The sequence below is a fragment of the Podarcis muralis genome, chromosome 5 (genome assembly GCF_964188315.1).
Source record: "Podarcis muralis chromosome 5, rPodMur119.hap1.1, whole genome shotgun sequence".
Classification (NCBI taxonomy): Eukaryota; Metazoa; Chordata; class Lepidosauria; order Squamata; family Lacertidae; genus Podarcis; species Podarcis muralis.
In genome coordinates, this window is record NC_135659.1 from 36,384,604 (window position 1) to 36,400,881 (window position 16,278).

At 43.5% G+C, this 16,278-nt stretch overlaps 1 protein-coding gene across 1 annotated transcript in view; it reads left to right on the top strand.

The window, feature by feature from the left end:
- PIGK (phosphatidylinositol glycan anchor biosynthesis class K) overlaps positions 1-16,278 on the top strand; it is a 101,746-nt gene that overhangs the window by 22,170 nt on the left and 63,298 nt on the right. Inside the window, exon 9 of the mRNA XM_028733055.2 lies at positions 229-401. Within this exon, the coding sequence (XP_028588888.2) occupies positions 229-401 (173 nt within the window). The remainder of the gene's footprint in view (positions 1-228; positions 402-16,278) is intronic.

Below are 16,278 nucleotides of genomic sequence, written 5' to 3' on the forward strand. Positions count from 1 at the left end.
GCATCAATAAAGCAGAATGAAAACCTGGATGTTGCCGGTGGGCTGCATTAAGCTTGGTAAGTTGCAAAGTCTTCAGGCTTGCCGTTGACCATATTTACTGACCATTACATTCAATAGAAATGAACACAGTGTCAACAATTGTTTTCTCTTTGACTCTCCCTCACCTACCAGTGTAGTATTGGGGCAAGCACCTGTTTTGACCAATGCACATTTGCCTCCTTTATATAGTTTCAGGTGTGCCCTAAAAGTTTGTGTGTGTCTACACCTGGACATCGGACAGATCTGTTTCAGAGAGATCCTGAAAATGTTCTGATAACTGATTTCTTTGGAAGTGTACGAAAAGTAGAAATTACAACGGAGACCATTTCTCTGGATCCTAATTTAGCACCTCAGGAGACCAGGTATCTTGCTTATTTTATTTCCAAGTTTTGACTTGATTACGCAAAAAAAAATTTCGAGGCATTTGTTATTTTTCTAAGAGTTTAAGTCGTGTGTGTGTGTGTTTGGGTTGGGAATGTTAATGTGTGTATAAACCTGCTTGGTGTTCCTACTAAGCAACAGTGGGCAGTGCTTAGAATGGCACTTACAGAAATTATTGCTCGTTTTATGAATTGTTTTCTATTGTGAATATTAACTTTGGTATTTGTGCTTTTGTTGTGGGAGCCACAGGGGCTGTAGGGGTTGTGGATAAATAGAAGATAAATTGCTACAAGGAAGAAAGGAAGGACAATGCAAATGATCTCAATGGAAGCATTATTATTATTATTATTATTATTATTATTATTATTATTATTAACTTTGTATTACACCATTCATCTGAAGATCACAGGGTGGTTCACAACATAAAAATAGGAAATGAAATCACAAAATACATAATAAAACAAAAGCAAAACAAACCAATAAACCCCCTCAAACAGATGCACTGAAAAGGCTGTGGTGCAGAGGGGACACCAGTATTGTGCTAAGATACCAGTATGTCCATTACTAGCCCTATGCATAGAGGACTAGAAAGGTCTCATGGGGTGAGATCACACAGGCATACTTCAAACTTGATTGGTAATTTGCATGTGTGAATCAGGTCAAACACCACAGGGACCTCAATATTTTCTGTAGAAGCAGTTTGGCAGTTCACAAGGCATCAGTTGATGAATGAGCTACATATATGAATGAGCTACATACATATATAGGCTCTTTGTTTCTACTTTAACATGAGAGTGATTTTCTGATTCTGGGACACACAAATTCAATATGCTACCTAAACATTGTGGTTTCAGTCTAATGGGAAGGTGTGTCCTGTTTCTAGACAGAACGCTATAAATCTTGTGCTTACCTTATAGGCTAGTGCAATGGAAATAAACAGTTTTAAAATGGATTCCTCTGTTGAAGCATTGAGGATTTACAGAATTTAAACTTTCAGTAGATTGATTTTATTCATGGTGCTGTATTGCCATCTATTGGAAGGACTTTGGATAAGCAAGAACTGACTTGTAAGGATTCCAAAGTCTTTTAATACATGCACATACTTAGACGCTACAGAAATCTACCTCTAATGTAGTACCAAAATGTTTACACAAACCATTTATGGCCAATTATTCAAATGTGTGGTTCTCTTTCAAAGCAATAATTGGAATTTTGTCCAGTTTGTTGCCACTGATCTTAATCCTTCCATGTAGCATATTCCCTCATGCTGCAAATAATATAAATCTTCTTTATCATATTACATATAAACATTGAAAAACTTCCATATCCTTATCCCACTGGAATAGTAATTGTGTTTGGGGAGTTGGGGATGGAGCAGCCGTATTACCTTAGGTTCTGCAATTTGCCTCTTCATGGCCTTGATCCTTGAAGCTGATGCTAAGGGTCATTATACGGTGCATGTAGGTGCAAAAGGAAATTGTAGCCCACTATTTTGCTTCCTCATTGGCTGTGCTCAGTACAGAGCAGAGGTAGACAGTGTTGTGCCGGTGGACAGCAGTGTGCCTGACTGTACCTCCTGTGGTGCCTGCAAAAGGTCTTAGTAAGTATCCCCATAAAACTCCACAGTTGTCAGGAGCTGGAGTCAACCGTAGGTTAGCAACCAAATCAAACCATGGTGTCAGTGAAGTTAACTCTCTATTCAAGAAATCAAAACACCACAGACCTAGTGTTCCCAGCAGCTCTCCCCAGTAGGTCATGCTCCAACAAGGCAGTTGCGAGGAATGAAAGTCCTTGCCTTCCACCACCCTCTAAGGCTCCTCCTCTCCCGGGCTTTTCCCAAACAGTCTCGGACTGTTTACACACAACTAAACTCTGCTCTTTTGATTTTTCTGTGTGTCCTAAGAGACCCAGGGGGAGGGGAGCTGGATGCAGCAGGCGGGGGAGACTCCCTGGCTTCTTCAGCAGCCCGCCCCTCCAGCTCCTAACCTCTTTCTACTCCAGCCTCTGCTTCTGCCTCTGTGTCTGGACTACTCCCTGCCATAGCCTTGTCGTGTTCACTAAACCCTGTTACTACTTCAGCTTCCGACACCCTCTCCTGCTTCCTCTTCTCCCACTGACCACTCATTGTTGTCCCATCACAATTCCCTTGGCTCTGAACCTTCTTGCCCTGGGGTGCTCCTTAGGGGTTCCCCAGCTGGTGCCACGCACCACTCCACAGCATCCAGCCAGGCCATCACAATAGTATATGAGAGACTTGTTTGCTCTTCTTACTCAAGTCTAGCCATTCCTACATTGAACGTAACCCCTTAAATGTATCCTTAGTTCATTGAATTCTAGGATTTCCCACCTTCATGTGGCTCTCTTGACATTTGGTAGTTATTATCCCCTACTGCAGGACAGCCATTTTGTGTTATGCCACACCCCCACAGCAACCACTTGGGGCCTGGTGCTCACAGCACTTTCTCAAAATTCCAGATGTACCCACTGGCTCAAAGGTTGTATAGCCCTGTTCCAGAGTAATATTCGACTGAGAGAAGGAAGCCATTGCCAATTTGGTAATGGGCAAGCTTATAGAATGTAGACCTTTCTCCATTTTTTCTACTCAGTCAGCCTAGACTAGAGTAGAGGAGAGGTTGAAGAACATAAAGGCAATGTGCTATTCAGTATGTGGGAATCATCTCCACGAAAGCTGTTCTGATCTGCTTGAAAATGGGCAGAATGCAGATATGAGGAATTTCTGGCTATGACTTTTTTGTCCAGAGCGTTAGTTATGTGGTCTCCCCATCCAAAAAGTATGGCTATGTAGAATCAGACTATTGACCTAAAAGTGTTGTTGTACAATCTCCCAAGTACACAAGTACATATATAAGGATATTGATGGAATAGGCCTGTCAGAATTGGATGGGCAGAAGCTACTAATGTGTAGGATTCCTGCTGAATCAGTTCAAAGGTCCACCTACTTCATGATCCAACCAGATGTCTATGGAAAGCCCACCTGCCTGACATCAGGGCAGTAGCTGTCTCCCATTGCTGCTCCCCAGCAACAAATACTGAGAGGTGTGTGATAAACCTAGAAAAGTATATATAGTTATCACGATTAGTAGCCATTGATTGACTTCTCTTTCAAAAATTGCCTAATTCACCTTTAAAGCCACCGGAGCTAGTGGACAATGCTACATCTTCCATAGTCTCGCTGTATTAAGTACTTCGTCTGTTGTGTTCAGCTTCGTTGAATGAGCCACATCTTCCTTGCAGCCGATGCATGTCTGAAACTCTGACCAATTCCTACCAACTAGAGAGAAGAAATTTGGAGTTCTTTTAAACTCTCAGCAGGTGTTAATGGGTCCACATTGTAGCCTGAAGACACATGATGCAATAATCTTGCTGAAGCTAAACATGTCTGGGTCAGATCAGGGTCTGGGCCAGAGATCACCTGGGAATCCTGTGCCTTGAGTCCCATGAAGGGAAGGCAAAATATAAACACACCAAGAAGGACATTATTGTTCCTGGTAAGATCTGTATTGCTGTATATATCAAGTGTCTGGTAATGTCTGGACCTTGAATGGGGAGGATAAACACACACACACACACACACACACACACACACACACACACATTTTGTGTCCCAGGAAGTCTCTGCTAAAAGCAATTCTAGGATTCTTTATAGCTGTAGCTCAGCTCATTAAAGCACCAGAATTCAGACTAGGGATTCCAGCAGCTTTCTTAATGTTGCATTTTTGCACCTTGTTGCTACAGCCCATAAATCGTGTAACCTCTGGAGGGGGAGTGTATTGCACTACATGATGTTATATTGGAGGGGCAGGGCTGTTCTTCATTAACGTAGACTGCTAATATCAATATATCATCCTTCATATGCGTGTATAAGAATTGCCTCTGTGTGTGTGTGCGTGCAGTCTCAAACCGTATAGTGAACAGATTTAGAAGTATGATGAATAGGATAATAATAGACCTGCACAAACTTGTGGGAGAAAAGTTGACATTCCACTTGGTTGAATGTTTTCAAAAATAATCTGCTCATTTAATTTTGAATAGATGTGGAGTTTGTATTCCCATTGTGATACTTGTTTTGTTTCTCAAACTCTACTTGCTCTCCTAATTGGTTCCCCCCTCTGAGCTCGGACTCAAATGTTTCCTGAATCAATCACATGCTACATTTTCCTTTAGCATCAGCAGGGCAGGGGTAGCTTACCCTGGTATGATCTCTCACTATGGTGCTGCTGAGTAAACTGTTCCTGTAAAGCGATAGAGGTCCTTCTCCCCAGCCACCCTATACTTTCTCTTACCATGTTTGTTCTCAAACCTTTTCAGGAAAGCTCTTCACATACAGGCACCCCCCATTTACACATGTTCAATTCACACGTGACCATGCATACATGTGGCCCCAGAAACCCAGAAAGGGGGTGTGTGCGAGACCTGAAAAGCCTCAGCAAAGCCCTGCTGTGCCTCCAGCTTGCAAGAAGGCTCCCCCTTGGAGCCCAAAGAGGACATCCCCTATAATATGATATACTCATATCCAGTTAGCAGTCATATAGCCATATCTGAACTCACATGAAGCTTCTGGACTATATTTCTGGGTCCTATGTGCAAACATTAGTCCAAACCACTTACTCTGCAACAGGAAAACCCCACGCTGCTCCTATGCATACTGTAAACTTTATGTAGAGAAGAATAATGATTTCAGACAAATCTAGAGCATGTAAGGCTCTAGAGTCAGTCAAGGTCATGCCTGAAGAAGAGGAGGTTAAGGGGTGATATGATAGCCATGTTCAAATATATAAAAGGATGTCACATAGAGGAGGGAGAAAGGTTGTTTTCTGCTGCTCCAGAGAAGCGGACACGGAGCAATGGATCCAAACTACAAGAAAGAAGATTCCACCTAAACATTAGGAAGAACTTCCTGACAGTAAGAGCTGTTCGACAGTGGAATTTGCTGCCAAGGAGTGTGGTGGAGTCTCCGTCTTTGGAGGTCTTTAAGCAGAGGCTTGACAACCATATGTCAGGAGTGCTCTGATGGTGTTTCCTGCTTGGCAGGGGGTTGGACTCGATGGCCCTTGTGGTCTCTTCCAAATCTATGATTCTATGAAAGATGCTCTGACAGCGTTTTTAAAAAACCAAATGGGGTGTGTTTATTTTTATTTTTGAGGCATCACTCAGTCGTTTCCAAACTTAAGCTGTAGAGAGTAGGACTTGGTGGCCACATATCCCATAGATGACACTCTTGTCTAGTAATTAGAAGGAAATTGTACATTTTCCTTACCATCTGCTTTAAAAGCTTTAGGTCGGAGTGAGAGATGTCTACATCTTACCAGAAGATGGCAGTTGTGCCAAGCAGAAAATTTCAGTTGGTGATCCTTTCAAGCATGAGCTCCCTATCACATTTGGAGGGTATGAGGAAATAGCCTGTAGTACAATAGCAAACATTATCTGATCAGATCAGCTTAGTACCTAGTAGCAAATTTATCGGAAATGGGGACCAATCTAACTTCGAAACTGTTCATTAAATAATGGTGGCAAGAATTTTTAGTTTCATAAGGAAAGGAAAGAAACACACAATGATTCTACAATTCTATGTTTCATTTGAGTCTTGTGACACCTTAAGGACCAACAATTTATTATGACATAAGCTTCCAAAGACTAGAGTCCACTTCAGACGCATAAACTACAGTTCCAAATAAGGAAACAATTTGTGTGTATGTGTGTGTGTGTAATGGAGAAGAGTAAGGTTGGGGGGTCGGGGCGGAGAAACTGTATAAAGAACAGACAGTGCCAATTACATTAAAGCAAAATAGTTATAGTGACCATTAACAAGATGGTATTGGCAATAGCATAGACACCCTGGCGTTGGTTAGCTAATTAACAGCATGTGATGAGATAAAAACCCGTAAACTTGATTCAAAGCATAGGTGATAGAACTAAATTTCTGGATTCTAGAAATTCATTCTGGTTTCATGCCAGAATTTCCCTCTGAAGCATCCAGATCTGGATGGCAGTATAAATACTGATTGTGCTAAGGTAGGTGTCTTGCTGCAGTGGACCAAGCCCAGAGCAGGTTGCCTCTGCTCCTAATCCTCAGGAATTTGCTGTTCCTTTACCTTTTGGTATGGCCAGAACTGCATTGAGTGACTGGTGAGGCTCTTAAGGTCCTGAGAGATGTATCCGTTGACATGTAAGAAGCAGAGTGGGATCCTGCCATTTCAAGTTTGGGGTGTCTAATCTAGTATTTCCATGAATAGAATTTCATCTTGGCCTTGTGTGCCCTTAGATTGTATCCTGTGAACTACTGGCTGATAGCAGCAGCTACCATGAAAATGGTCTGATCTAGTCTTGAAAACTTAAAACAATCATTCTACAATCTCCCACACAAAAAATGTTCTACAGCTATACTGGATAATGAACTTGTAGTAAACCGTCAGATAATAGTTTGGTTTTGAATGAATATGTTGTTAAGTATGACACATAATGCTATGGCACTTGTGTTTTGACATTTGGTGATTTTTGCCATATCCGTAGCTTCCCATCAGCCTGCTTTTTGAGACTGGAGCAAACTTAGTTAAAGAACATGGAACTTTGGGTGATGTGGTACTTGAGACTTAGGCAGCAAATATTTGTGCAGCAAATATCTTGTGTAGCAAAAGTGTTATTAAAAGCGTGCATGTATTAAACACTGATAATATTGCTTGACTCTCCTGTAATCTGTGTCAGAGGTATTTGTCTTGCCTGTTCTCCTGATTAGCAATTAATTGGCTTTGCAAAGCTGCTGTATACAGCACTATACATATAATAGCAATGGGGAAGAAATCCTGTGAGGAGCAACAATTTTATCAATAGAACAAATACCATTTCACAATTAATACTGTGGAGTGGAATTTGCATAGCAAAAAGTCAAGGGAAATGAGTTGATGGGAATGACAGAGAAGGAACCCCAAGAGCTTTAAAAGGAAATGAAGGGACTGGTTAGATTTTGAGTACATTTGGATACTGTAGATAACGGTTCCTGTTTTTAATTTACTTTGCAGCATTAGGTTATAATGTGGAAAAGAAAAACAATGTTAGAGTTAGTTGCCAGTCTGAAAATAACCAAAACGCTTTCACACACTGCTAGATTGATATGGTTGAACTGGTTTCGTGTTCATTGCTGCAGGATTTGCAGAGTAATGTGTCTTATATTCTAATGGTTGGGGGGAACGAAAAACTGGACACCTGTAATATTTATTTACTAAAAATATCTATGCCCTGTTTTTCTGTGTCATGGACACAGAAGGCAACCTATAATGGCAGTGTTTGCATGTGAATGTGCTGGCTGTGCCCAGTTTGCTCCTCCCTACTAGGGTGCAGGTAAAACAATTAGCCCAATAGAGAAAGAGAGAGAAAAGGTTTGGAGGCAGTGTGCTTCTGAAAACAAGCTGCTAGGAATCTCAAGCAGAGGGAGCGTTTTAGAGTTCATGTTCTGCTTGTGGGCTTCCTAGAGGCATTTGCTTGGTCACTTTGAGAACAGGATGCTGGACTAGAAGGTCCAGCAGAGCTTTTCTTATGGGTGCACCACTCACTTGTGACTCTGTCCCCACCCACCTCTAGCATGTGACCAGTGACAGATAACCCCTAAGGGAAAGCAGACCTTAAGAGGGGGGGGGGGAAAGTTTCCCCACCCCTCTTAGAATATGACAAAATGAACAAATTAAGAGGAATGTTTAAACGCGCGCTCTCTCTCTCTCTATGTGTTCACTTTCATTGGAAGGGAGAAAATACCAACTTGCTGGACTTGCTGCTTCTCCAGAAGTTCTCATCTCTGCCTCTTGGCCTCCTTCCTCTCTTGCCTCAGCTTCTGCCATAGAATTTCCCCTCTCACTAAGCCCTGACACCTCCTTCTGACCACTCATTGCTGTCCCTGCAGCAATCCCCTACCTTGGAGCCTTTTCCCCCCTTGGGAATTCCCCAGATTCCCCCCCCCCTTGGGGGTTCCCCATCATTCCTCTGTATTCAACCAGTCAGCGACAATTATGTGAAAGAAAAGACCTATGCTATACTTTGATTTAAAAACAAACAAAATGAATCGCAATTCTGAAGAACTGCCAGTCTGCTTAGATCATGGGCGCTGGGGTATTTGACACACATTAGTTTCCAAGCAATTGTTTGCCCTGTGGTAGAAGTTGGGTTTTTTTTGCCAGACCTCTTGACACCTAAGCATAGGATAGGAAAATGAAGCTCAAAAACAAAATTGGGAAATAAGACAGCTAGGTAGGGTTGGGGAAAATCATTTTATTCTTGCCACATTTGAGGTAACTGTTTCTTGAGGGATCTCAACTTTTGATACAAAGTCTGCTCTTCTTTGACAGCCATTCAGTGACATCTTGGGGCGGGGGAGTTGCTTTCAATTGCATAAAGAACAACTGATGTAGTCTTTTTATTGCATAGTGATTGTCTTATCCCCCCCCCTTCTCTCAAATGGGATTCCTCTTTATAGGGACAGCACAGAAGCTAGATAGTTACATAAGATTGCATTTAAGATTTAATAAACCTCAGTTCACTAGAGAAATACTCAATTAGATTATGTTAGGGTTTGGAAACTTGTTAGCTTAGCTGATGAAGAGTGTTTATATAAGCCCAGTATTTATACTGTGTTGAGCAACACACACTTGTGATCTCTGTGCAGTTTAGCTTGTGCTCCCACTGGTATACAACAAAACATATTATTGATTTTTGAAAGTTGCCATTCTTTGCTTTTTATATACTGCTTCATTTATTTTCGTGCCCCTTTTAAATTTCATTAGCCAAGCAAAGTGACTCCTTTGGTTTAACTTGCCTGTTTAGCATTCCATTTGTAAATTGATTTATCATGTGTTAATTCCATTGAACGTGGAGATTATTTGAATGAATTTTGATGTATATCTAGGGTATCAGGTATGAGCACCAACTGAATTTCTGCATCTGTTTTCAAGGGTTGTTAGCAAAGAGACAAACCATAATGCAGTGTGAAAGTTCCTTGAAATATTGAGGCATGTGAATGAAAGTTCCTGTGTGCACAATTCTCTGCATCAAGTAAAAAAAAAAAAAAACCTGTAATGATCTCCATGCTCTTTTTCAAGTAGAATTTCCTGAGCGCACGCATCCCAAGATGGACAAACGACTTGTAGTTTCAAAGCACACACCTACAGTAGCTCCTAAGGTGCACTGAACATGCATATACACTTCTGGCGACTAAGTAGCTGACATTCCTTCCCCAGGCTTGTGCTCTCAACTGCATGGTTGGAGCAACAGTGTAACCATGTCTCCACCCAAATTAGGTAGCCTTGTCTGATGGGGCGCACTGAAGTAACCTACAACGTCTCGTACACAGAGGTTGCTGCTGTGCTTGTCTTGTTAGGGAGCCAGCCAACAATAAATCACACAGAGTAAGTGAAGTTAACTGTATTAGAAGAAACAAGTCCTGCTCAGTGGCCCTCGCCTCCCCATAGCTGCCTAAATCTCCTCCACACACCCCTGGTCATTCCCAAGCAGTCTGAGACTATGCCGACACACCTGTCTCTGCTCCTTCCTCTTCCTGGTCTGGGAAGACCAGGCGGGAAGGGGAACTCTTGGCATCCCTGCTCTCCTGCTTCCTCCTCAGCTTCTGCTTCTAGACTTCTCTCTGCCATAGGCTCTCCCTGCTCGCTAAACCCTGTTACCTCTTCAGCTTCCGATACCACCACCAAGGCTTCTCCGTCTTCTCCCTCTGACCACTCATTGTCGTCCCACCACTAATGCTTAGGCTCTGAGCCTTCGTCCCTTGGGAGTTCCTCAGCTAGTGCCTTCCACCATTCCTCTGAGTCCAGCCAGTCCATGATACTGTCTCTTCAAGCCCTTCCTGGTTCTGGGGGAGGAAGGGACGGAGGAGATTCTACCACCACTCCCTCTCAGGCTCTGTCTCTTCCTCCATTCCTGGTGCATCCTGCCCTCCTTCCAGCTCTGGCTCCTGCCTGGTGGGAGGTACAGAACCCCCTTAATCTCTATCCCACTTTCCCTGGGTCAGCATCCAGCCCCGTGGCCTCTGCCACCCACTCCTTGCCACCCTGCCAGTCCCTGACATAGAAGCACATTAAGTTCTGCAAGCACATTGCTTTACTATTTTTTGTAATTGTTTGGATTATCTATAGTGTGATGTGAGGGATGTCATGTATACAGTCTTGCTCTTTGAATATCATGTAGTAGAGCAACTAAGTTTAACAGGGACATGTTTTTTTAAATTGAGCCAGCAACGTGATTTTCATTGCTAGTCCCACCCCCACAGCAAACTAAGCCTTAGGAAAAGTCCTTTCTAATCCCTTCCTCTCTAGCATTAGCAGCAAGGAAGGCTTTGGCAAAGCCCTCTTTTTATTATGCGTCTCATCTGCTCCCTCTGAATAGAGTTCTGAGAGAGCAGTGAGATGCATAATTGGGAGTGGTGGTCTTGGGGATTGGGGTAATGCTGGCGGCCAGATTGAGCCCAGAGGCTGCCAGTTGCCTGTCCTGTTGTTGAGCTGTTAGCAGCAGTAAGATGTTTGCCACTGAAGCTGCTGGCACTGATTAGTAAGAGCAAAGGGATAACAGGAGCACACACTTCGTGTAGTGAAAGCGAAGTAGCAAGCTGCTGAGGTTCATCTCTTAATTCTTCCATGCTCTGGCTTCTTAGCAATCAGCATGTGTTACGCTATTCCTTTCTGCCCGAAGAAAACGGAACTGAGCACATGACCATAAATTCTAGAGAGCTGCAGGGTGCGGGCAACCTTAATATTTTTCTGTTTGGCATTAAACCATATGCAAGTGCTCTCAATCTTTGCCTGTCTCAATATTGTGGAAAAGCTTACGCTCTGGTTTTCGAGTGCCTAAAGGATTACCTTCCAGATGCTCAGAAATTTCTTCCACTGAAGATTTCTATCTCTTCATGATCCAGTGCAGGAGGCAGGGAGATGGACTGCACAGAAAAGTGTCACCTATGTGTTCATATTGCAATTAATGTATTTTTCAGGCTGAAATCAAGATTTAAAGTGTAGATTGAGGAATGAAAACTTTATCTGTGATTTAAAATGTTCACACTGATTAATTGATGGGCCTGACGGGCACTTCACGGCACAGATGTGTTAGCTCCATCTACATTTGATGGTGAAGAAAGTCCAGTGATTGTTTTTTTGTCTGTATGTATTTAAAGCTGACAGGTGTTTTGAAAACCAGGATGAAAACACGATGGCTTTCTGTCTAGCTGCCACTGGCATATTTTATGGAAAGGTGTGATATAAATGTTAGAGATAAATAAATCGAACTGTTAAAGATAATGGCTAGATCATGTATCACCGCAGCAACAATACAAAAGACAAATTTTTTTTAAAAAACCCTATCCATATGTTGGAAGTGTCGCAAAAATCAATTTACCGTAATTTTCGCTCCAAAACACGCACTTTTTTGCTCCTAGAAAGTAAGGGAAAATGCCTGTGCGTGTTAAGGAGCGAATGCACTCGACTGGATCCATGGCTGCCGTCAGTCAAGCAAAGCAAGCTTTGCTTGCTTTACAGCCAGGAGGAGGGGGAGGAGCCGAGGAGGGAGGGAGGGAAGGAGAGCCATGGCAGCAAAGCGGGCAGCAGCCGCTTACACGCGAGGAGGAACAGACGGGAGCCATAGGGAGCCGGAAAAGCGCCGCGTAGCCAGCAACAGCTGCTGCAGCCTCAGCTAGCAACGCTCTCTAAACGGAGCAATGAGGCTGCAGAGGGACGGCAGGGCACAGGAGGGCTCTGAGCCACGAGCGCAGTGAAAACCAGTAAAAAAGTTTTTAAAAAGGCTGCTGGGGACAGGAGGGCACGGGATGAGGGAGAGAGGGAAATTACGATTCTCCCAGCGTCTCAGCTGATCCGCTGAGCAGGACTTGGGTTGCAGGGGATTCGCCATTAGCTGCGTAAAGGGAGGGAGAGAAGGAGCAAAGTGGGAGAGGAAAGGAGCTGCTTACACTGCTGTAAGTGGCTGCTGTCTGGTTGGCTCCTTTAAAGCAACAGTGCTCTTTCCCTCCCCCCTCCCCTCTCAGCTCCCCGAAAAGCTCCTTTTCCACACACCCCACTCGAGCTCCTTCTCCCCTTAAATCCCTCTCCTGCATCATTAGCCACATCCTTTTCCACACACCCCACGCGTGTTCCTTCTCCCCTTAAATCCATCTCCTGCATCATTAGCCACATCCTTCTCCACCCACCCCACGCGTGTTCCTTCTCCCCTTTAACCGCTCGCCTGCATCATTAGCCACATCCTTCTCTACACACCCCACGCGTGTTCCTTCTCCCCTTAAATCCCTCTCCTGCATCATTAGCCACATCCTTCTCCACCCACCCCACGCGTGTTCCTTCTCCCCTTTAACCGCTCGCCTGCATCATTAGCCACATCCTTCTCTACACACCCCATGCGTGTTCCTTCTCCCCTTAAATCCCTCTCCTGCATCATTAGCCACATCCTTCTCTACACACCCCACGCGTGTTCCTTCTCCCCTTTAACCGCTTGCCTGCATCATTAGCCACATCCTTCTCTACACACCCCACGCATGCTCCTTGTCCCTCGAATGCTTTTCCTTCCCTCCCTACTTAAAACGTGGTTACAAAGCACGGATCCACATGGATCCTCAGGATTTTTGCACTGGGTCACCCCAGGTTCACCATCAGATCACATAAAATGTCCATGGCTACAGCCTGCACCAAAAAAATCACGCACCCACTGTTTCATGGGGCTGCAATGGCGCAAAAACGTGGTTACAAAGCATGGATCCACATGGATCCACAGGATTTTTGCATTGGGCTACCCCAAACTCACCGTCAGATCACGTTTGTGGCCACAGCATGAACCACAAAAATCATACATCCACTGTTTTGTTTAGAATATTTTTTTCTTGCTTTCCTCCTCTAAAAACTACGTGCGTGTTATGGTCAGGTGCGTGTTATAGAGCGAAAAATACGGTAATATTGTAATAATATCCATTCATGGGATGCGGGTGGCGCTGTGGTCTAAACCACTGAGCCTAGGGCTTGCTGATCAGAAGATCGGTGGTTCGAATCCCCGCGAGGTGGTGAGCTCCCATTGTTTGGTCCCTGCTCCTGCTCACCTAGCAGTTTGAAAGCATGTCAAAGTGCAAGTAGATAAATAGGTACCGCTCCGGCAGGAAGGTAAACGGTGTTTCTGTGTGCTGCTCTGGTTTTCCCGGAAGCTGTCTGTGCACAAATGCCGGCTCCCTCGGCCTATAGAGCGAGATGAGCGCCGCAACCCCAGAGTCGTCCGCGACGGGACTTGACGGTCAGGGGTACCTTTACCTTTAATATTCATTTAATATCAATCAAAAGCAGAACATTTAAGTTGGTGTTTCGATAGTTACAATTCTGGTTAATGAAATAATATTTTAGCTGATTGTTCTTTTGCAAATGCTGACACAGTATCTTCAGATGCAGCCATTTAGGAATGAGTTTGATGGTCAGAGCTTGGATGGCAGGGATAAGGCGCTCAGCTGTTTCATTCCTCTCTGTGTGGTAGCAGTACCCAGGATAACAGTTCCTTGTAGCAATGAATGTGTGGCATTTGCCTGAAGGAACAATGCTTGATACTGAAAGCATTAGCTTTCAAGAGAGAATGGCTTTGCTGCAGGGAAATAAGGTTCTCAGATGTACTTTGGGCCAAGTATGTTGGCTGGGTTTCTTGCTGTCCCCAACAGCTCCTGCTTTGTCAGATTGTAGAACTGCGTTCCCCGTGGGGCTGTGAGAGAGTCTGATAATTTAACTTCTTAACATTTAGTTTAGGAACGGGCAGCTGGTGTGCTGGGATCTAAAATTTGACTACAGTATTAAGAGCAATGCTTGTGGGAGCAGGAAGATATACAGATTTCTGATCTTGTCCCTCCAGTTACCACAGGGTTACTGTCTTATTTCATTTTGTCATAATCATCAAAATACCTTTCCATAGTACTGTTGGATTACAGAAATTTATATAGGCAATAAAGCTGAAAGCTCTATGGAAGTGCTTGTTTGTAGATTGCTTTTGTTATGTACAGCTGCATAAATGCCTCCTTTCATTCATCTCAGAAATATAGTCAAGAAAAAATAATGGCCAAGAAGGCACTCTGTATTTCTAACATCTAGTACTAAGGCAGAGTCCTCTGTCCCCAAATGCTTCTAACAGAAGGGGAAATGAAGCATTAATTAGAAAAATAGGCAAAACCATAGGACAGAGGGTTGCTTGTTGCCAGTAAGGGTTATAGCAGCTCGGTGAGAAGACACCTCTTCTAGAAAAGAAAGTGTAGTGACAAAACCTGTTTGTTTAAATATCCTTGTATGTTTACTAATCTGGCATATTGTGCAGGAGCATTATCTTCATTACAATGTAGCAGATTCATAAGATGACCATTAACATTCATTACCCCTATTCTGACTTTCTACATAGCGTGTGTATATTCCTTGTGCTAAATGACTCTTACACATGATGGTTTGCTACATCACCTGTGCTGAAATGGTTCCCAAGGCTTCCATGTGATGGTTCCAATAGATGAAATAGACTTGAAAGCTTTGGAGATGTGGTTTTGACAATGAAAAACCCGCTTATATCTAGGGGAAACTAGGGGACAGCCTACTCGTTATGCCTCTACTTTTAAGTATTGGTACTAATTGGATAATTCAACATAATACAATGGTATATTTTGTTTTTTTTTAAAGGAAGTGAGTTTCTAGAGGACTGTTTCCTTGCTTCCTGTTTTAAGAGAACCGCTAGATACCACCAGTTCAAATAGCTGTTTGCCTTGTGAAGCAGACGACCAAAGTAAGCATGCAAGGTCAACGCTTTAAAAGCATGGAATTCTGGGTTATCACTACAGTAGCGAGTTGCTGGAGAAACCTGAGCCGAAGTACAATTTGTATTGTACCCAGTTTGATCATTATCTCCTGTATCCTGATGAGGTGTCATTGTACATTCACAGGGGAAGCAGTGACTGTGCTTGTGAGCAAGGGCATACAGTGACAGCTAGGCTGACCAAATTCGAAATGATTAGCATTTCTACTAAAATAAAGTTGACTGTCTCTGTAGGGACTAATTATATCTTTAAAGGATCTGGCTAAATTGGCCAGCAATTCACTAAATGGCTGATTAGGCCACATTAAGTTCAAATTCATCTCAGATATTCCAGAATGAGAAAAATGTGATTCATTCTCTCAGACCAAAGGTTGAAGTTAATCTGTGGAGCACGTATCCTAGGTGGGCTTTTGTATGAAATGTCAAATGTTATGAGCAGGAAATGACAGTTGTTGATGCTTAAACAAAAATGTACGCTACGTAAGAATTTCAGCGGCCATAAAACTGTTACAAGACAGAACTAGGTGCTTATTCTCTAATTATTGCAAATTTTGTCCTAATTATAGTTCTTTGTTAAGCACTCTGCAAGAGAAGAAGATACAGAAAAGGTAAATGGTTTATAATTTATAATTGGTGTACTCATTTAATTTGGAAACAATTGGACACTTACCATTGCATGGATAGGGCCCTTTAAGCATATCTCTATATGGGATACAAATTGTATTATGCAGACACTGGCGTAGTGTTTGGGGGAGGGTGGCTGAGGCGGCCGTGGTCCCAGACACATTTTTGGGAGGGGGTGCGACCAGGCACTCCCACATCATGCTGTCTCATAGGAGCCTGACTCTGGCGTGCGAAGGAGCTGCTGAGGTAGCTCCCTTGTGCCCAGCCACAGCAGCTCATCCCCGGGTCAAGCCTGAATCGGGGACTGAGTACAGGAGAGTTGGCAGCGTTGCCACATCTCTCTTCATCTGGGCTGCCCAGCTGCAGCTCTGCTTCTGGGTCACATCTGACCCAGGGATGGAG